Raw genomic sequence first — 23,033 nt, 5'->3', positions numbered from 1 at the left:
TCCTGTTTTTTTTTTTTTTTTTTTTTTTGAGGAAGAAATGGGCAACTCATTGAGTAATCCCCGTAGCTGCTAGAGCTTGCAACTGCCTCATTTCCCGCAAAGTCTGGAAACTACATTATGTGCAGCGTGTGACATTATCATCCAAAAGAAGGCAGCAGCTGTAGGATGCCCCTGCTGCATGATGTCCCTGAAGCCAGCTGGATGGGGACTAGATATTCTGAGAATCAGGACATTGTGTCACTGACCCAACCATGGTCCAGGACTGCAGGCGGCATTGAGAAAGACTGACCGGCCTGGCCCTGTGGAGTCCCTGGGAAGGTAGCACAGCTCCTTACTCCCCAGAGACTGGTCTTCAATCCCAACTATGCAGGATGAAGGCCTTCCAAAAAAGTGTGTTGTATACTCATATATTTTTCTTTTACTTTTACAGTGTGAAATTTTCTATTTGATTACTTGTCTGGATAATCTTCATGGCTCAAATTTAATTCCATTACCACTGGAATCTCCACCTAAAATAGCACAAGGCTGCTTTCTTTCTGTTTTCTATTTCCTTCTTATAAGATAATGAAGTTGACTAGGGTGGTACTTGAGTATCTTCAGAAAATGAGTAATTCAAGTCTGTGCATTTAATATTGTGCTGTAATGTAAGGGCTTTCTATATACATTACATTGTTTATATTAAATAGATGATTATTACATTGTATGCCAAAAATCCTACCAGGCTAAGATGCTGTGTGTTTTTTAAGCAGCTGGATTTAAAAAGTCTTTTGTTCTCAGGACTCTGAGTAGATTTCCCCTGTATCCTTTATGTGCTACTACTACCTACCCCAGCTTTTATATAACAGCAGAGCTAGATCCAATCAGTGGGTTAAGCAGCGTGGGATATATGTGAATTTGCAGCAGGTGGGGTACTTTTAAACTCTAAGTGAAGGATGCTTGGGAATCTAAAACCTGCTGCACTCGGTAACATTTCAGTAAACTAATCATAGATTGAATGCAGAGAAATCATTGTTATAGCTGTATGATCCCTTCTAAAGAAAAAGGAAATTAGTTAGGAACTGAAAGGTAAGAGTAGGAAGGGAAAAAGATTTCAGCTCATAGGCTCTAAATTCTGCAGGCTAAAAGGAATGATGATTGGTCCATACCCATAAATTCAATCCCAAGATGCTCTGCCAATGCAGAAAGTTGACAAAAAAAAGAAAGAAAGGGAAAAAGTTTCAGAAAAGAGCAATACACTGCACTCCAAAACACATTACACATGACTATTATGGCTCTCTGTGCGTGCACATTGAACCAGACAAATGGTGTGTGGTTAAGAAGCAGTGCTCAGGTACGCCTCTGTGAGTCCACATAGGGAACGTCTCTTTTTATGAAGTGTGCAAAATACCAGCACACTGTGTCTTTATTAACCCTTAAAAGACCTTACTGAGGGAGAAGTTCTGTTGCTGAACTATACCCTACATTATTTCCTTGTGTGGGAATGGAAAGATTATTTTTATAATCAGAAAAGGCATTTGATACTATTTCATTCCTTTTTAAAAGGCAGAAGCAAAGTTCCAAGGAGGTGAATTTTATTTAATTAAATTAATTAATTATTTTTTACCCAAAGACACCCATTGGCAGAGGCAGGAGCAGAAGCCAAGAGGATGGTAATTTGGTCTGAAAATGTTATCAGGTTGGACTTGGATTTTTGATTGTTTGTGGGTAGTTGGCCTCGAATACTTCTTGCTCATTGGTTATGTAATTATTTTCTTAGCTGTATCTCTTTTACTTCTTCTAATCTTCCACTTTCCTCATCACTTGCCTGTTTCATTCACAGAAAGCAACAAATGCTTCTGCCCCAAAACCCCAAACAGGGGCTTGGGACACTGGAGACTCCTTCTAGTTTTTCTCATATAAGTTCTGTATGGCATAGGACAATTCTACGCCTCACTTTTTTCAAACTGTAAAGAAAAAATAAGTGGGAAAGATCCAATTCCTAGGGTTTTTCATCTTGACTTACTACTCCTTTAAATAACAGAGAGCCAGCGAAATCACTTCTCCAGAATGCTGGACTCCCATGCACACAGCCACTTGGAGGACCTGCAGGGCTGCCCAGGGAAGTAGACTCAAAGGTATGAGCCAAGAGCCAGCAATCCTGGCAGCTGGGACTCCAGAGACTCCAGGATTGCAGGAACAGCAGGACCTGCAGAGGCTCCATTGAAGAAGTGGGGGAAAACAAGGCCAAAAAAAAAAATCTCCGGGGATGACACTTTTCATTCTCAAAACCAAAACTGATAATCAAATTTCATGATGCGGAAGGCTCTAGGACTTCCTCTCTCTCTCTCTCTCTCTCTGTGTGTGTGCGTACATGCGCCTATGTGTGTGGTCAAGAAGCAGGTTGGCAGGAGAGACAGCATATCAACGGAGATCTATATTTTCTTTCTTTGATCACTGCCTCGAGAGATACAAGGGCTACTCAATGATATGGCAAGGTATCTCTTAAGTGTGAAAAAAATGCCGTGGAGGGGTGTTTCTCTTACAAAAACTTGCATTTGGGCATGGAAAAAGTACCTCATATAGAGAGGGAAAAAGCAGGAGATAAGTGGGCTGGAATCATCTTGGTTTCGGGTCCTGCCTCTGCCATGGACCTTTTTAGTGACTTTGGACATGTTAATTTTTCATTAACAAAATATTTCTTATGCAAACACATGCCTCACTGGGCATGCCTGGGGAGTAAAGGAGACATGAAATATGTTGGCAAACAGCAGAAGGGGTTAACAGCTTGGGTAGCAGACACATCAAGAGATGTACTCTGGGCCACTTACTGTATTCTTGTTTACTTTTGGCTAGTTTCACGGCCAGAAAACCTCTGTAAGTTCTGGGGATACTTGAAAACTTAAAAACTTGCTGCCCTTTAAGGAAATAAAGCTTCCCAGATTTTAAGCATATATATATATATATATATATATATATATGCACACACACACATATATCAAAAAGTACATTGCAAAACAAGGATAATGGGAAGCACTATATATAATAATTTCCTCTGCCTTGGGTCCAGTGTACACAAGCAAATAAGCTATATTTTTCATAAATTAAAAGCTAGGGGATTTAGTTACGATTAACTTGGTTGCACAATATTCACAGCAAAATAATTTATTCAAGTCCAGATAAATTTCTCTTGTCTCCGTGCAACACTCAATTGGTCAAAAACTGGTCATTTTTTTCCCATTTGCTTTCTTCATACAAACTTTGGAACATCAACGTGAAAATATTCATTTTCCAAGTAAGTCAATAATAAATTTCCTTACTCATTTCCATGAAGGTGGGACCCAGCTTTTCCTTCTAGAACCCCCTCCCTTCTCTTGCCTTTTTCTCCTACCAGTCAGTAATAATTTAAGGGTTAAAATCAAGCGATGTCTACAGAAACTCTTTCCAGAGAGTCAGGATTCCATGCCTACATGAACACTGCTCATGATCTATATTAGTTGCATAGAAAGCTTGGTTAAGTCTTCAATAAAATTAGTAGCATGCCCATGCATACATATTACTGCATTTACAGTTTTATAGGTAAGTCTGTCAGCCTAACTATAATTTCATTTCACGGGAAGTCATTCATATCAGGCAGCTCCAATTTCAAATAATTCAATGGGAAATTGGTACTTAAAACTGGAATCTCTTCTGGCCATAAGCCCTAACAAGGAAACAAGCAGAGGGAACATGCATCAGTCATACTAGACCCAGAGCAAATAATGTTCTAATTTATTTTTACTATTGGTAGCTACATTTCTTTCATTGTGAGTCAAAAAAAAAAAAAAAGGCAGAATACAGGAGCACTTTTCATTTTATGAAAAGGTTATTACTTTCTATCTGTTCTACTTAATCTAATGTTGGCCTGGGCTCATTAAGAATCACATGCTTCCTATTGAACTTCTGCCTAGCCACTACATTTTTCAAATTAAATTAATAATTCAAAAACACAAAGTTTACTGTAAACAATCTAGTTTCCTTTTCTACATGTGATTTCCTGCTGTGCTCTGAGCAATATAAAAAAATTAATTTAAATCTAAAAGTCTTCAGAAACTATTAAATATTGACTCACGAATCCTTTGTCTTAGGATTTTATAATTGCTTGAGGAAAACTGATTAACCTGTAGGTTAATTTAAATTTTCAATTGCATTAAAGGAAAGAACAATAGAACAACTTTCTTTTACAAAAATTATATATCCATGCAATTATGGTTTCTGTTAAAATTTGAAGACATTTAGGATTTTCCTCTTTAACATCTTGGGCCTGTCTATGCTAATCATCTCAAAGACTTAAAATCTTAAAGTCTTGACTTTCTGTACAGCTGAGATTTCGAAAGGAGTTCTGTCAATGCCAATTCTAAACAGGACCAATTTAGTGTCTGTCTTTTAATTTTAGACTTACCTTTATAAAATGGAGATACTTTTTTTTTTCACATATGCCAATCCGTAGTGTCACTGGGCCCTTTGAAATGTTAACAGGAGACTTTCTCCTTAGTTCCAAATTCCATGTGCACATAAGCACACTCACAAACACACACACAGTAAAATCTCACTAACACTTGGCTGGAATTTATGGCAATTTTGTCACAGGTGAAGTGTTCCTCTATTCTACTGTTAGCAAGATACATGTTTGATGAACAAGAATAATTTCAACAGGTTGCATTTAGAAATCCATGCAAATGATGGATGCACTCGTAACCTGTGATTCAAAACTACTTTTAAGGATATCTGCTAAATTTACGCAGTGTGAGAATGTTCCTAAAAGTTCTAAAATTACAATCTTTTAAAATATTCTAAATTTGAGCTATTCTATAATTAGGTCCTATTATATGTTAGTTTATATATGACATACTTGCTCTGTACTGCCCCTAACTATTAAAGTGTGGGTGCTTTTTCTTTTTTCCTCCCTAAAATCTGCACATTGATTATGGAGTGCCTGTATACACACGCATATGTGTGGATGCACACACGAACACACACACAAACACACACACACACACAACCCACACCACATATTGATGAACACAATTTTTTCCAACTAGGAATTCTGTGTCAAGTTAGGTCAAATTTGAAGCTGACTAACCTTGACAATATTTTCCTAGAAAGTACTATAAATATAATGTTTTATTTCAAGGCAAATGGCTGCCTTATAAAATATACATTTGTCCCTCTCTTTCATATTTTAAGTCAGTTTTTATAAATCAGTAAATGGCCCATTGGACATTCTGACCAGAATCAACTGTATCAAATCTGAATAATGTAAGTTTTATGTTAATAAACTTAAAAAATTATCTGTTCTTTAGAATGTTATCTTTCAACTGAAAATGCAGTTTGGTAAGTTTTGAATGTTTCTCTTTGAAGGTGGGGACTATCTTTCCCCAGTTTGTGTTCAAAATTTATGTTTTCCAGACTTTAAGACTACAAACAATTAAATTTTAAAACGGTCACTATGGTGACATTCTCTATCTTTATTCTGGCTTTCATTGCTACTTGAACATAAAGTTCTCAGAGCAGCACAAATTTATTTTTCTGCCTTCTATGTAGGGGTTTGCAGAGATAAAAATTGAAAATTTAAGGCATAGAGGTTAGAACATTAACTCTCAGTAAGACAACACTGGAAAGCAATTTCTGATTGGAAGCTCTTGCTTTTCCAGACATGAGGCATCTCTGCTGCACAGCCATTACATATATTGTTCACAAATGTGCAATCAATCTTTGTTAAATCAGGTTAAATATGAATGCTGCTTTCCTGGATATCGTCCAAAAGTGGCATTGAAAGCATACTAAAGAATTTATTTAAGGAATCACACTCTGAACTTCACAAATACATAGTGGTTATTTTAAAATGATATCTTCTGAAAAAGCAAACGGTCTAAAAGAGAAGTTGAAAATATTTTCTCTGGTTGCTCCTGTCAGATCTAACTACATAACTATGCTGGGAAATAGCTTCATTTTTAATGCTTTTGTTTATATAGTGCCTGAACATTGCCTTCAAAGCACAGTAAAACTCTAACACCAAAAATGTAAGTCTAACTTAGGTGATCAAAATTGTCATTAAAATCTAAAGTATGATTTTACTGTATTTATCCAGCCACATGGATTTGCTGAGTCTATGTTATTTAAATACAAATATACATTTCTAAGAGAAATGCTTTAAGGTATTAAATAACATTCTATTTTACCCTTTTATTTTTATTTTCTATCCTATCTTTAAAAAATTAACTTAAAAATTAAATCAAGCTATTCGCTTTAGCTGTGGATAGAAAAATTCTCCCTACTAAATGCATATTATTTAAATGTTTGTGAATAAAGTGAAGGCTGTTTGGAAATTTTGCAATGCCAATTTACTAATTTTTCACAACAGAAAATGGCCTACCTAGGAAGTTGTCTTTGATACGTAGCCTATGTAAATAAATAAATACTACCTCCCTAAATAAATGATTGCACATTATGGGTCTAATCTTACCATTATACATTATAGAATTTATTCTGGAAACTTCTATGACTGTTAACAGGAATTACAGAAAGTTATTCTCTGCATGCATCAGAACAAGGGTAAATTTGATCCTTTCAGGACCCCTAAATAACCAACTTATATCACTGTTTCTTATGTTAGGTGAATTTAAACTGCAGTAAGCTATGTGACATATTTTTCAGGGTGAGCAATTGACAATCTAAATCAGTGGTTGACAAATCCAGCCCACTGTCTGCTTTTGTAAATAAAGATTTAATGGAACACACCCATGCACATCAGTTTTATGCATTGTTTACAGCTGTTTTCATGCTACAATAGTAGGTTTGAGTTGTTGTGACAGTGATGGTGTCACCACAAATCCTAAAATATTTGCTCTCTGAACCTTTACAGAAAAAAATTGCCATTCTTTCATTTACATGGATAACTACATGATATGCATTTTAAATGCAATGTTTTGAAAGCTCCAGGATCAGAAGTTATAAACCCAGTTCACAATAGGACAAATACATGGTTTGGTTTATATAATTATGTACAATGTGAATTGGGTCTTTTAGGAATGATGTTCAAAACTTCAGGAAGCCACGAACATCTATCCAAATTTCCCAGTTTTGCCTTAAGTTTTATATATATATATATACAAACACATATTTATCCTATAGTTGAGTTGTTATATCTCAAAATAAATATTTAAACAAATAACAGTAACTATTTTATTCTAAATTACTTTTGAAACATAAAGAAATGCTAACATAAATAAATAATTGTTTAAACTAGTGCCTGAATTACTTGTTCCCTAAGCAAGCAGAAGCCAGGATATCTCATTTGCTGTGAAATGTTTGTTTTTAATTTTCCTACTTGATGCTTTTTTTAAAAAATGCCTCAATGCAAACTGTTTGGTTAATGAAGAAAAACATCTGAACTCCTTTTATTATGTTTATTTGTGACAAATAACATATTCTGAATCAAAATTAACTTACCATCATTTCAAGTGCATATCGGTTACAGCTTAGCAACACCCTTTTCAGGATGTGGTCATTGTATAAAGAAGATGGACTGTTCAGTAGAATGATTTTTATTTTATCAATAAAAGTGAGACTTTGAAATGCCTTTATTATCATTTCACTGCTTGATATTGACTATCAATTTGTATCACATCGTTCAATATCAATTCCAGAAACATCCGGAGCCTCACACACCTATTAGTATCTCAGAGCCAACTAGTCGCGAACAGAGGAAGTAATACAATTGCTTTTGTTAATGTTCTCATGCGACAGGCAGAGGCAGTCAATATTAGACCTGGTAAGACACATCTAGCTCTAGGTGGAATCTGAGGGGAGATGCAGCAACAAGAAAGCAGCACCAACTGAGCATGCTCCTATTCAGGCAGAGACAGAAAGGGAGTGGACGTACTGTAGAAGCTGGCCATTACGTAGTTTTGGCAGCGATCACCAGTAAACTCATTTGGGCACCTGAGAGAAGAAACAAAAAAACAATGGTAGAAAAACAGAGAAAAAGAGAAGAGGTGAATATATGCTAGAAAGAAGCTCCTTCAGTGTCATTTGACTGAAACTTGGTGGGTTCACCCTCAGGAACTGAATATTTGCCCTGATCATGGCTTTCAGTCTCTGGCACTTCCCCCAAATGGTTAAAAATTGGGACAGACTGCAGTTAAGTTGGGATGGTGGAAAGATCCCAGCACTTTAAGTGGTTGCCTTCTTTCAAAGGGAACCCCTTAAAATGAAATTTGATGTTTTATTCATCTCAGTTTTCCATATGATGGCTTTGGTCACACACGTTGGAAGAAAATGTTTCTCGGTTGGCTTGCCTGCAATGGTTTGTCAGCATCAGGGGCCATCGTGACTGGCCATTCTTGTAAATTGATGACTTAGGGACCCACTTTGAGAGACAGTTAAATAAGGTAACATTGAATGGGTTTATGCCTTGAGAGGTTAAGCCATAATTAGAACAAAATGAATCAGTTACGACTGAGCTGTAAAAGCACCAAGTGGTAGTGATTGTTGCTGTAGTTGGGGGAGAAAGCAAATTTCAGATTATTTTAACATACTTTCTTGGTTTTGGACTTTCATGGGCACATTCTCAGTACATCTTGCTCCAGTGAATCCAGGTTGGCACCTAGAGGGCAAACATGTGGTAAGCAAAAAAAAATGCTAAAGACACTGAGCTTTCAGACTGGCAATTTTCCTCCTATGGAATATGGAGATTCCTAAAAATGATCTGGTACCAAGCAATATAAAGAAAAGAAAAGACACAACATTTAGAAAACCATGTCCCACGAAAACTGTGGGTTACAGATTTTTGTTGTTGTTTGCTTCGGTCTTCAAATGATTGGTTAACTGAAATTTAACTAGAGTGAAGTTGAAATGTGGAATAAGAGGCAGCATGGGCCGGAGAGCTGTCAATTTCCCTTTGGCATGACCCTATTTGCCACTGATCATTGATTCTCACTATGTTGAAACACTGGTTTTGATAAGCGCTAATATGATTCCATCCCTGTCTCTTATCAATAAATGATCTTGAGCTTTTTCTTTTATATACTTATTTCAATTGTGTATTTATTTCATGGGTGTTTCATGTTACAAGTTAAGTCATTAAACAATAGAAGTCAAGTACTTTCACACTATAATGATTATTGACAAGAAAAACTACATTCTCTGTTTTTTAAAAAGACATTACAAATAAACTCTTGTTTTTAATGTTCAAAGATACTAGAAACAGATTTTTATCAAGACAAATTTCACTTAATTGCATTATCCCAAATCAAAGACAAATACATTTTAAAATTTAGATCAGTTATTCTTATGCAGAATTACTTAATACATGTCATTTTGCATTTAAGGTAAAACTATTTTTAAAACTGTATACAATTTTTCATGTTATTCACTCACATATATTTAACCATCAAAATTCTAGAATCTTGATACAATACTGTTCTTAAGGTCATGCAATGGGGCTGTGCTTAAATACGGAAGCTCTTTATAATTACCACTTTTTTGTTGTTGCTGTTACTCTAATAACTAAAGCATTTTAAGGAGGATTGATTTTACCAGTATATCCTCTAATAAAAAGGGCCACTGAAAGGTTCTAGGAAGCAATATACTTACAGATAGAAAGACCATCATTTTGAATCCTCAACATCCATCATCATAATTATTATTAATAGTTCATCTATACAGCAACCATCAAGCAAAGAGCCTTTCTAAGTTAGCTCTGGTAGCTCATACCTAGTGATTTTTACACAACCCTTTTCACCACAGAGTAAATAAGAATACATACTATATTTTTGGCATCAAAGAGATATGAACAAAACTGTTCCTTATTACCAATATAGGGGTAATTTCATTTCCCTTCAAACCAATTCACCAAGTGACTTGGTATATGTAATTCTCCTACTTTATGAAAGAGATAAAATACTAGCAGTTTCAGATTTTTTGCCTTGTGAGTACGTGTTTAAGCTTAAACAACAAACATCTTATATTGATACAGCTCTTTTAAACTCTTGGAAACACCTTCATATAAGTAAATGGATTATTTTTGTTTAGAATATTTTTGCTGCAGGGAATAGAGGAAGAGCTACCTTGAGAAATATGTCAATAAGAAGTATAAGCTTGGCCGGGCGCAGTGGCTCACGCCACTGCTGAGGTGGGAAGGTCACAACAAGGTCAGGAGTTTGAGACCAGCCTGGCCAACATGGCAAAACCCTGTCTCTACAAAAAATACAAAAAATAGCCGGGTGTGGTGGTGGGTGCCTGTAATCCCAGCTACTCAGGAGGCTGAGGCAGGATAATCACTTGAACCCAGGAGGCAGAGGTTGCAGTAAGCTGAGATCGTGCCATTGCACTACAGCCTGGGAGACAAGAGCAAGACTCTGTCTCAAAAAAAAAAAAAAAAAAAAAGAGGCCATTTCTCATGCTTCAATAAGAACGTCTTCACATTCTTATTGAATGTCTATAAGAAAAAACACATGGGAACTTTTTTCATATAACTTATTTGACAAAATTATTTCTGAAGTAAATAGGATTTTTATTTGTTCCTAAACCAGGACTATAAGTTCATATAGACAAACCCTATAATCAAAGCAGGTGTTTCCAGAATTAATGATGTATTCAGTAATTATCATTTCATCCCACTTCTTTGAATCCTTGATAAAAGTTAAAATTCTCATATTGAGCACAAATAATCCATTTGTTTCTTACAAAAGAACATGGTATAAGATATGTGAACACGCTGTGTATGTGTAAGAGAGAAACACACACACACCACATATTTGCTCAAGGCAGGAAATGCCCTTATGTTAGTAAGAATCATTAAATTAACAAATAGCTAAGGAATCACGAGTTCCTTAAGAGAAGGAAGGCATTTATAAGGAAATTGTCATTAGGCATCTTATAACCAGTTCTGTGATCAGAAAGCACAGGACAACTAGGTAAAGGGAGTCAGAAATCCTACCCAATCAATTTTCTAACTATTATGAATTTCTAACATGAGGTTTCCTAGGAAGCTAGCATGAGATGATGGCTTATCTCTATCATAAAATCATACGGAAAACTGGGTGCACTAACACTAGAACTACTTGAGGTATGCAAGTCATTTTTTGGAAATACCAGCTACCTCTCAACCAGAACTATCCTTTTGCTAGTGTCTGTCTTCATTTGGGAGATGAATTTTCTCAGCATTGTTTCTTAGTGTTATAAGACCCTGTTATTACTTAGAACTGACAGCATCAGCATCTCCTAGGAGCATGCTAGTGTAAACGCAGGCCGCAGCCGAGAACTATGGAATAAGAATCTTCATTTAACAAGATCCCTAAGAGATGTGGATGTAAATTAAAGTTCAAGACGTAATGTACCCTGAACTGGGAAAAGGGAGGCAAACGCTCTCTCTCGGTACTGTGGTATCTTGCTGTTTGGACATGGACATGCTATTTCGCTTTATGGGGCCTCATTTTCCTCAGTGATAAAATGAAGGGATGCAATTAAGTGATTATCAAAGACCTCTTTTTCCACTAAGGTTCTGGGAAATGATACTTATTCTAACACATGGAATCACTGCTAGAAAACCCCAACATCGTTTCTTCTGAATGCATTACCAGTCAGGGACGACAGAACTCAATGACTTCTAAAAATCCTTCTTGATAAAATGGACTTTTAAGACAACTGTTGAGGTAAAACAAATTGCAAGTGCCTAAGCAACTCAAGTGTTCAGCAACAAAAGGATGTAGCCTTCAGAGACATCTAAATTTGTTGCCAAATGAGATGGAAGGGAAAAGCAGAAACTGAGATAGTTTCTACATAAGCCAACTGCACACTGCATTGATTATGTAGAGAAAGGACATGCAAATGAAAACTCAGTTGATCTATAAGCTCTGTGAAATTCTGTGGAATTACTTTTAACAGACTCGGGAGACTGGCTTCTGATACATTTCTATTATCAACATTGTATGTTAAACATTCAATCCACCACTTTCCTGGAAGGTAAGAATAACATAAATCAAACCTGAGTTTGAACAATAAGCTTTGGCATGAGTTTGAGCAAATTCCAAGAATTTTATGTCTGAGAGTAATCTAAGGATCTGAATAACACGTACTTGTTGTAGCTTTAAATATATATACGTGTGTGTGTGTGTGTGTGTGTGAGAGAGAGAGAGTTTGTGTGTACATATATATATATATATATATATATATATGTATATACCATTTGTTTCATTAATCAGATTAGAAGATGGAAATCAGGGTTTTTAAAAATTTTAGTATTTGCTCTTAACATGATCATGTTTATTCTATATTTGTTATTAATGGGGTGAAAATTCACAGTTTTTTCTGAACTTAGGCATCACTCTTTCCCTGCCCTCCACCTCCCCATCACCCATTTCTATGCTCTGGAGAGAATTCTCTCCTTGGCTCTTGCATTGCAACCTATCCTGATCTTTCACTGCACTTATCTGTATTGTGATGATCTGTGACACACTGATCACATTCTGTCAGACAATGATCACATTCTGATCATTTTGTATCTCTAATGCCTGTCACAATGCCTGGCTCATAATGGGCTCTCACAAAATGTCGGTGAAAATGAACTTAAGATCAGACCACAGTGTCCGTATCTGATGAACAATTGTATCAAACAAGACTTTCAGGCCGAATGTGGTGGCTAACACCTGTAATCCTAGCACTTTGGGAAGCCAAGGTGGGCTGATCACTTGAGGCCCGGAGTTCAGGACCAGCCTGGCCAACATGGTGAATGTCTCTATCAAAAATACAAAAATTAGCTGGGTGTGGTGGTGGGCGCCTGTAATCCCAGCTACATGGGAGGCTGAGGCAGGAGAATCGCTTGAACCCAGGAGGTGGAGGTTGTAGTGAGCAGAGACTGTGACACTACACACCAGCCTGGGTGACAGAATGAGACTCCATCTCAAAAAAAAAAAAAAAAAGGAAGAGTCTCATACAGTTAATTGTCAAGATTGACACAGGTCAATCTTGAACATCTGTCTGTTATTTTTATAGGTTATGATACACTCTCCTCTGTGGACTCCCAGACAATTTTTTTTTTATTTTTTGAGACGGAGTCTCGCTCTGTCACCCAGGCTGGAGTACAGTGGCAAGATCTCGGCTCATTGCAGTCTCCACCTCCCAGATGCAAGCAATTCTCCTGCCTCAGTCTCCCGAGTAGCTGAGATTACAGGCGTGCACTACCATGCCCAGCTAATTTTTGTATTTTCAGTAGAGACAGGGTTTCGCCATGTTGGTCAGGCTGGTCTCAAACTCCTGACCTCAGGTATCCACCTGCCTTGGCCTCCCAAAGTGCTGGGATTACAGGCGTGAGCTGTCGTGTCTGGCCTCAAATAATTTTTACAGAAATTCCCAGTATCCTTCTCACAGACTCCCTCCCTCCAATAAAATCCTTTAATAACATGTTTGCAATTTGGAAAAGACTCTTTGATTCTTTAAAAGTCTGTTATCTTGAATTTAAATACTGTTAGTGAAATACCAGTTTACTTCAGATTCAATAAAGCAGTGCATTCTACTAACCAAACTTCTGCCCAGCACCAGTATAATAAAAACTGTGGTTAATAATAACTTCAATACACTGTTAATATCCTGATATGCTTACTATGTAATCAATCATAGATGTATGTATTTTGAAGTAAATTTAATGCTTGGTATATTTTTTATATTCCAATTGAATAAATTATTTTCCATTTTTTCTTGGTGGAGATTCTAGACGTATTTAAAGATATTCACGGACCCCAAGAAACTTCTAGTTAGGGTTGGCTAATTTTATAAACCACACATTTATGGTCAATTTATAAACCATCCTTAGACATCCTTTCTCTTCTCAGCTTCATTTTCATCAAACCCTCCCTTGGTCAGGGACGAGAGGAAGAAAAAAAATACAGCTGATATTTCCTCTCTCTCTAGTCATCATTCCACAGTGAAATATTTGGACAATTTAAAAAATACCTTGTCAAAAAATGAAAAGTCCCTATTATCTGTCTGCTTTTCCTCAATACTAGCTGTGGTATTTGAAATTATTTGATATCTATATTTACAAATATTAAATGATAGAAATATCAACAAATCTCTTTCAAGGAATATTGATGAGTAAGTATCAGACACCAAAGCCTTTGCTCTCTCTCTGTGTAAACTCGAGGTGGCAGTGTCTACACCAGCTCCAACTGTGCTGGTCTGTTTTCCTAGGGTATCGTGTTGCAAACACTGACTTTTCTCACCTCTTAGCCAGCTCAGCATTCTGTCCAGAACTCGCCCACTCACTGGCTGAGTATCTGTGTTGTAGATTATTCTTTCCCAAATGTATTGTTACTATTAGTCTGCATTTTTCCAAGATGAACCTCATTCTGTTATCTACCTTTAAGTGAAATTTCTTGAGTTTGTACATGCTTTTCTAATTTGTGTTTTAGTGTTCTTTCTAGCATCATCTGCAAAAGACATTTATTTCCCCAAGGGAATGCCCTCTTTAACATCATTAAAGAAAATATTAAATATAAAATGTTCCAGTAATGTTTCCTTCAGATCCAACCTATATCTCCCCACCACTGTTCAGACAGTATATATCCTCCATTTTCTTTTTAATGACAATCTGGGGACTAGTTTCCAATCCATGAGATAAGAGGCTACATAGAGTGGCCACACTAGACTCATGGGTAAATGCTGAGAAAAAAAAAAAACAAAAAAAAACCCTAAGTTGTCCTGGCTTTTCAAATGTTGTTTTTCAATGTCCAGGACATACAATCCCAATAATGAGGGTGGCAGTGTTTGTGAATTAACTTCTTGTTTGAACCTTGGTGCCCTTCCTAAATCTCTGTTTGCACAGCTTGCTCTGAAATGCTCATCTGCAGAAAGACTAAAACCCTTGCCCATGTTTACTCTACATGATGAATCCTTAAGTTGGGGGTCAAACAATATCATCGGATGCGGGATCAATCTACATCCCATACATCTCCACGTCATTGTGACACAATGACATATCGACTGCTAATTTATGGTTTGGTTTTCCTCTCTTGAGGAAGTTTCCCTGTCTAGTCAAACAACTTAGGGGTTCTGAGGGGCTTTAAAGCTCTATCCACTTTACCAGCCTCATTCTGTGATAAAACATCTAAATATTCACTTTTTCCTTAAATCATTCAATATAAATATTTCAAAATTGTGTATTCGTTTTCCTGTAAATTGACAATTTGTACTTGTATACATTTATGGGGCAGAAAGTGATGTTATGATTTATGAAGACAATGTGGAATAATTAAATTAATCTAGCTAAAATATTCATCCACTATTCACAATAGCCAAGTTATAAAATCAATTTAAGTGTTCACCAACAGATGAATGGATTAAGAAAATGTGGTATATATACACAATGAAATACTTTAAATTGACTCTATATACATCTCAAGAGTATGACTGCATACTCTTTTTTTATTCTGTTTTCCACAGAGCAGAGTCAGCCTCTGACTAGGTCTTTCATTGTACATTCCCTTAGCTCACTTAATATCCTTCATAGCACTTGGCAAACCTGTGTTGTATAATTCAATTAACTATATGAAACATGATTGTTACCTGCAGTAGCCTACAGACTCCATCAGGCAAAGACCAGTATGGTTTTGTTCACTACTTTATCCATAGCATGAGCACAGAGCCTGTCTCATAGGAGCTCAATAAATGTATATGGCTGCCCAACTGATTTTTATAAGAGAGGAACGAAGCTATTCAGAACACTTAGTCAATGCACCTGATTTTAGGCAAAACTACACCTAAACTGAATCCTATAAAGACAAAAGAATTTTCTTCAACTCTACCTTGGTGAGTTAAAAGTCTAAATGAGTTAATGAATTCCTCATAAGCACATAGTAGGATTCTAGATACACGAGGACATGAAAGAAACAGAAGACACAGTTGTCTGAAGAGCGCATTAACTAGATCCACATGAGTCCCACCACTTGCTTTCACAAATGCTGTCTGTATCTGTTAAATGTTACAATATTCAAGAACAGAAAAGTACTACAGGCAAGTGTAACACTGATTCCAAAGAAAGAACTCTTCTAGGCTGAGATTGGAGTTAGCAGTGTGTTCTTCTGGATGGGAAGTTCTAACCCAGTATATATCCTGTTTATTTCTTCCAAATTTCTCTTTCTGCAGCCATGATGATGAGACTGCAGGACACAACTATGAGTTTGTACCGTTGCCCCCTTGTTTAATTATGTTAACCAGCTACTAATACATATTATAAAAGTTACTATCATCAGCATCATTATGTCAGTATTTTATAAAATGTTAACCTTAGCTAGTGCCTTTGATGTCTTTGACTTTCTCTTCCCATCTTACTTAGTCCCCAGACGTCTTCTAGCCTGTACGGAAGACTCGCTTCCCTAAACATCTGCTATGTCTATGGTGCCACTCTCCCGCTCCAGAAGTTACTATGGCTCCCTATTAGCTATCACAACACCCAAAGTCCTCTGCCTGACCTTCAGAGATCATTAAGTGGCTCCACTGTTTAACTTAGTTCTTTTATTTTGTTCATTTGTTTTACTTCCTGGAATGAAGCTGCATGGTACCGTGTCTCAGAAAAGAATTTCTACAACCACAATGCCTTCTTGATATAAAGGAAAGACTCTATAAATGATGATTATATTTAAGAAGTCTTCTCTAACTTATTTCAGTCTTTTTTTCCCGTCTTTAAATTTGTATTACCTTAATAGTCAGCATTGTACCATTTAGCATATATTCACTCACTGATTTTCTATTTTAGCAATTTCATTTTCTTAAACAGACTGAGTTCCCAGAGATCAGACACCATTCCTTATATTTTCTCTGTGTTTTAAAAAATGCCTGGCAAATAGCTGTTCTATGAACAAATGTTAATCCATTTACGCCTGGTGTTCCATTATTGGAACGCTAAACCTCTGGGAGTTTTTAATATTCTACTGCTCAAGGTCATCACCAAGGTCTGATTGCAAAAATTAAAAAAAATTGTGACCTCAGGCAAAATTTGATAAATATTTCATTTACATAATATATATTATGAAATAAGTTTGATAAATATTTCATTTTATCAAACTTAATGTATTATATTTGCTGTGATTTTGTCTCCCACAGTTATGTTTTTCATACCTGTCTCTTATAATAATGTATAATATAATAGGGCCCTACGTGGCCTCATAAACATTCATTTTACAAAATTATAAAAGTCTATGTTTATAGATACCTTCCATCTTTCCAAATTTAGTTCGTTTTTTGTTTTTTTGCATTATAAGGAAACTAATGACCAGAAATATTAAATGATCTGTCAAAGAAATTTATAAAGATAGCTGGTGGTCCCAACAAACCAAATAAAACTGCTACTCTTAAATAAAATAAAGAATTAGAAAATAAACATGGGCCAGGCGTGGTGGCTCATGCCTGTAATTCCAGCACTTTGGGAGGCCAAGGTGAGTGGATCACCTGAAGTCAGGAGTTCGAGGCCAGCCTAACCAACATGGTGAAACCCCATCTCTACTAAATACAAAAAATTAGCTGGGCATGGTGGTGCATGTCTGTAATCCCAGCTACTTGGGAGGCTGAAGCAGGAGAATCACTTGAACCTGGGAGGCAGAGGTTTCAGTGAGCTGAAACTGCACCATTGCACTCCAGCCTAGGCAAACAAAAGCGTGAAACTCCGTCTCAAAAAAAAAAAAAAAAAGAAATTAAACATGATAACACAGTCTGTTAAAACAGGTGTATATATTTTTCCAATGTCTACTGAGAGAATGTAATACTACCATTTACTTTTTATTATAAGGAAAAATAAATTTTGCTTCCCCAGAGTTAAAAGTACTTTAGCAGAAATAAACTCATTTAATTTCACTGACTCCCTGGGAAGAAATTTGGAGAACATATTAACTTCATGTTATAAATAAATATATTGTCCAGAGAGTTGAAGTGAAAGGACATAAGACTGTTCACCAAAATTGGTAGTTTAAAACTCTAATCCCCTCCAGATGAAGGCGCATCGGTCCACTGGACAACATATTGGACTTATAAGCACAGCCTGATATAAAATAATTTTTAGATTTAAAAAAAAATCACATCAACATCTTCCCAAGTAGTTCTCCATTGAAACTGTTCAGAAGAACAGATATACAAGAATAAAGAAAAGATGCAAGAGGAAATCTGGAGAATTTCATGTTTGATTTCATGTATCTTGTTTCTTTGAACCACAGGACTACATAAAGCATCAGAGGGTACAAAATGGAATGATTCTTTTCTCATCTTTATATAATCTGGAATAGTAACTATTTTTTCCACAGAATAAATTTTAAATTACTGTAGACAAAAAAAAATATAAAAAATGAGAACTACCACTGAAATTCCCACAGTCCCCAGGAGGAGGTCCAAGCAATCCGGAAACCACTCCTCAGAGAAGTTTTTCACTGTTAATATGTTTAATCCATTCGAAACACCTTGTTCTAAGCAGAGAGACAAAAAAGATTTGCTGTAAAATCTTCTACTTCAACTCCCAAGAAGACAACAGCAGATTAGGTGACCAGAGAGACTACTTGGAAACTTCCATGCTTGTGGTGTTTCTGAGTCATGTCTTTAGTCAGGGCTAAAGCTGATTTTCAATGATGTGGCTCATGCTTCAGCAATGCTTAGCTCTAGACAGATAGACCATATGGAAACTATGAACTGGCTTCATAGACAGGACCATGATGAGCCAATGCAATATTTTTATGTCTTCTGTTTCTATTCAAGTGGTCTAGTGAACAATGTATTATCATAAGACCTAGTATATTATGTCTTTGTTTAAATTCTGACTAGTGATTATTTTTAATGCTATAGATATTTTACATACAGGATTTTTAAAAATAAAAACAGTTTCATGTAACGAGAAAGGTTTGAAATATTTTGGATGTAAAATATACTCTCCAATTCTTCCCTCAAGGTTCTGGCTTGCTTTAATATGTGAATAAAGTCACCATCCCAAAGGAGGGGGAAAATTATCAAAATCATAGATGTCAAAGATTTTCTTTCTGATAAGATCCAGTAATAATTTGAATCACTTACCTAAAAGATCCTAATTACAAAAAAAAAAAAAAAGGTATAATTTCTTAGAACTAGAAGGCAAGAATGATCCACTAGACAATTAGCTTGGAGGATGGCTTGGGGCTTTAATAATTATCAGAAGAGTAACAAATGTTTCACTTCAAGATTTTTAAAATATAGCAAGTTTTTACTACTGGATTAGGCTTAAGATTTAATGAGAAACTGTGTCGAGTGAAGAAAAATTACAGTTGTTGGCACAATATTAAAATGAAAAAACTGAACGGCACTTACGCGATTGCATGTTTTGTATTGGACGTGGGAGGGCTAAAGAACAGCTGAAATTAATATGTGGAAAAGAACTGCCCTGGTTCCTTAGAGGTATGGAGAAACTATCATATGTACTCACTCAGCTTGTAAATCTTTGCAAAGTGATGATGAAAAATGATCATATTTCATTACTATAATTAAAATATAGTGGTCTCAGATGCTTTTCTGAAGAAGTAAAAATATGAGACATAGATAATATGGGTACATTGTTTAAAAAGGAGAAGAATTTAAGGACCTATAATTTAAATGCTTTTTCAAGGAGATTTATTAAAATACAATTACACTGTATGCTTAAGATTAGGAAAAAATAACAAGGTTTCCCCATATAACAAATGAACCTCATATTTTATAGATTATAATTCTCAGCTTCTGGCATTTTCTATTTTGATCAGAGCAAACCTTACAAACTAAAAACCTGGTTCATCCTAATTTGCTATGATAAATATGGGGATGTCTCATATTTGTGCTGTATTCACAGCAAGTCAGAACTAAAGACTAAATCAGACAGATTTTTATTCTGCTGCAAGCATATAGATTTGAATATTTTAATGACCAAGAAGTGAATCTCTAAGATTATTTTTTAAACAATAAACATAGTCATATGAGATAATTCAGATCTAAAAGGAATGAACTATTCTACATACTCTATTTTTTATTTTTTATTTTATTTATTTATTTTTGACAGCCTTACTCTGTCATCCAGGCTGGAGTGCAGTGGCATGATCTTGGCTCTCAACCTTCCGGGCTCAAGTGATCCTCCCACTCTAGCCTCCCGAATAGTTGGGACTACAGGTGCATGCCACTATGCCTGGCTAATTATTTTTCTGCATTTTTTATAGCAATGGTGTTTTGCTACATTTTCTAGGTTGGTCTCCAACTCCTGGGCTCAAGAGATCCGTCTGCCTCGGCCTCTTAAAGTGTTGAGATTACAGGCATATACCTGGCCTCATACTCGTATTTCATCTTGCTTTAATATTTTTGCAAGACTTTTACCTATCATTTCACTTTGGCTTATAAAAACTATCTATTTCCGTGAAAGAGATGTTTAGTAATAGAGATTAGAATTCTACTGTTCCGGCTCCAAGTCTTTTATTCACTCTAACAGATTATATTTACTTTTACAAATTGTCTGTCTTTGATAAAATCAGCTATACAACCACCAAAACTTGTCTTGGCACTGTATCTACTTTTTTCAAAGAAGAGCTTTTGAGTGCAAGAAAGGAGAAGTTCTGGAAGGTGCTTGTTCAGAGCCACGAGGTCCCATCAGGCACGTTACAGACACACCCAATCTACACAGCTCAGAGAGCAGCAAAACATGGCCTACAAAATGGCATTTTTGATCGTTGCTTTTTTTGTCTTTAAAACATATGTTTTTTAAGATGCACTTCCTTACTTATAAATATAATTAAGATTTTATTAGAATTGGCACCTAAATATTTATATAGTATTTCTGTGATGTAAAAGGGACATGGCCTTGTTGACTATTTCTGGTGCCTTTTTCATTTTGCTGATTGCTCCTATCAGTTCAATTGCCTCTCTAACAGACTTGTTCTTCCTTGTCAAGATTTAAGTCACATGCCGACATTCTAGCAGAAAACAATTTTTGTGACAAAATGGTTTTCCCTCCTTTAGAACAAGCATTGCTGCTTTAGAATAATGCCGCCACTGCATGTTTTCAGCTGGGGACTGCTGGTAAAATTTATTAGATGTTCTATGCTACATTTTTTAAGGAACGACTTTTAACATACCTTGCTTTTGGGATATAGCTATTGGTGAAGAGCAAAACAAATGTGTATTTTCATCATTTCAATAAAACATTAAATATATTTTTATGCCCACATCAAATTTTAAGTCCATATACCACATGTAGACTAAATATCAACAGTAAACTTAAAATGCATGGCAAAATAAATGTACTTTTTAATGAGTCCTATTAGCTTTTACTACAAGGTTTAAATATTTAATGTACTGATACTATCACTATCTTATGCTGCCTGTTGAGAGAGAATAAATTGGATACTTCTTTATTTTTATTTTTATTTTTTTTTTTTTGAGACGAAGTCTCGCTCTGTCGCCCAGGCTGGAGTGCAGTGGTGCAATCTCAGCTCACTGCAAGCTCCGCCTTCCGGGTTCACGCCATTCTCCTGCCTCAGCCTCCTGAGTAGAGTAGCTGGGACTACAGGCGTGCGCCACCACGCCCAGCTAATTTTTTTTGTATCTTTAGTAGAGACGGGGTTTCACGGTGTTAGCCAGGATGGTCTCGATCTCCTGACCTCGTGATCTGCCTGCCTCGGCCTCCCAAAGTGCTGGGATTACAGGCGTGAGTCACTGTGCCCAGGCCTAAATTGGTACTTCTTAATGGTGCATCAACTCCTTCAGGTCATTGAAAAGACAGTGCTATTCTAGATATATCTATAGACAAATGAAAGAACACTGCTGTCACCCACAGGGATGCTACACACAATGCATTTCCAAATACATGCAATTTGCTTTTTTCTCTTTTTTTACTAGCAATATAAAACTAAACTCCATTTAAAAAATAGTTATGCAACAATAAGACAATCCCAAGTGTAACAGATATATGTCAGTAAATAATCTTCTGCCCTTCTGCTTCTTTTTGTTGTCTTATTCATTTTGTGGGTGATCACTGGGATAAGAAAGCAACATTATCCTACAGCTTAATTCATACATTGGATGTAGAAGTAGATATCAAAAGTTATAGGCCTCTGTGATATCTGCACATCTTTTCTGAATAACAACAAGAAAAACCACAAGGAAAGCAGCACTATAAATAACATGGCAAAAAACAAACAAACAAAAAAACAAAAAACGCCTCACACACATTGAAAAGAGCAAAAAACAATTCTGGATATGACAGAGGAGTGATGACGAATGGTGTGAATGTTTTAAAACACTCTACATATAAAACAGCATTATTCAACATGATGCAACAGAATTGGAAAAAAAGCAATGATATATATCATGATATCATGAGACATAGAATCATCTGAAACAAGGAGTTATAGACATAAGCCACACACAGGATTTCTTTTCTTACTTGCACAAGTATCTCGAGGGGTTTGAAAGGTCTTTCACCATGAAGCACTCGCCTCCATTCACACAGAAAGTTTTCTCCTTCTCCGCGCATTTTACAAGATGGCTTGTCCCAGTGGTGGATGTAGATGTAGCTGAAGAGGAGAGAAAGGAGAAAGGTTAACATTGACTTTTTTTCCCCCTTCTAAGCAGCCTTTAATCTTAAATTATCCTAAAAGGAAGAGTTCGTATAAGGTACAGATTTCACTAAACTTGCAGACCTTACAAACAATAGCAGAGAAGTTAAGCTCTTTGTGGGTCTCATTACATAGAATCAAATCATAAAAGAGAGAATTATAGAGTTAACTAATTTTACTATAACTAAATAGGAAAAGGGGCTCAACATTTTTTAACCAATATTTTATCTTCCAGGTAGTTGGAAAGGAGAAGCTCTATTGTCATTAAGTAAAATACATTTCTCAGGAAGGTTCAAGGTAATGGTATAAAGTAATGTCAGTGCAGCTCAATTTAGATATCTATTTTTAATGGCAATCAATTGATAAAATTATTTATTTTTGAAACGTTTTACATGCCTATGGACTTTACATTTTTTAGACATGATGTATATATTG

The 23,033-nt window shown here is 35.9% G+C and overlaps 1 protein-coding gene across 18 annotated transcripts in view; it reads right to left on the bottom strand.

The window, feature by feature from the left end:
- Positions 1-23,033, bottom strand: part of NRG1 (neuregulin 1) — a 1,142,226-nt gene that overhangs the window by 21,600 nt on the left and 1,097,593 nt on the right. For 10 of the 18 annotated variants that reach the window (XM_063611456.1, XM_063611457.1, XM_063611458.1 and 7 more), the window contains 3 exons: positions 22,427-22,556; positions 7,901-7,959; positions 1,146-1,169 (listed from right to left, as the gene is read on the bottom strand). In XM_063611456.1, the coding sequence (XP_063467526.1) occupies positions 1,146-1,169; positions 7,901-7,959; positions 22,427-22,556 (213 nt within the window). Of the gene's footprint in view, positions 1-1,145; positions 1,170-7,900; positions 7,960-8,555; positions 8,624-22,422; positions 22,557-23,033 lie in introns of those variants that run through there. The other 8 variants (XM_055295920.2, XM_055295922.2, XM_055295924.2 and 5 more) reach the window with 4 other exon arrangements.

Source organism: Symphalangus syndactylus, chromosome 10 (genome assembly GCF_028878055.3).
Source record: "Symphalangus syndactylus isolate Jambi chromosome 10, NHGRI_mSymSyn1-v2.1_pri, whole genome shotgun sequence".
NCBI classification, from domain to species: Eukaryota; Metazoa; Chordata; class Mammalia; order Primates; family Hylobatidae; genus Symphalangus; species Symphalangus syndactylus.
The sequence above is the reverse complement of the archived record's forward strand: the minus strand, read 5'-3'. Positions and strand labels throughout refer to the sequence as shown.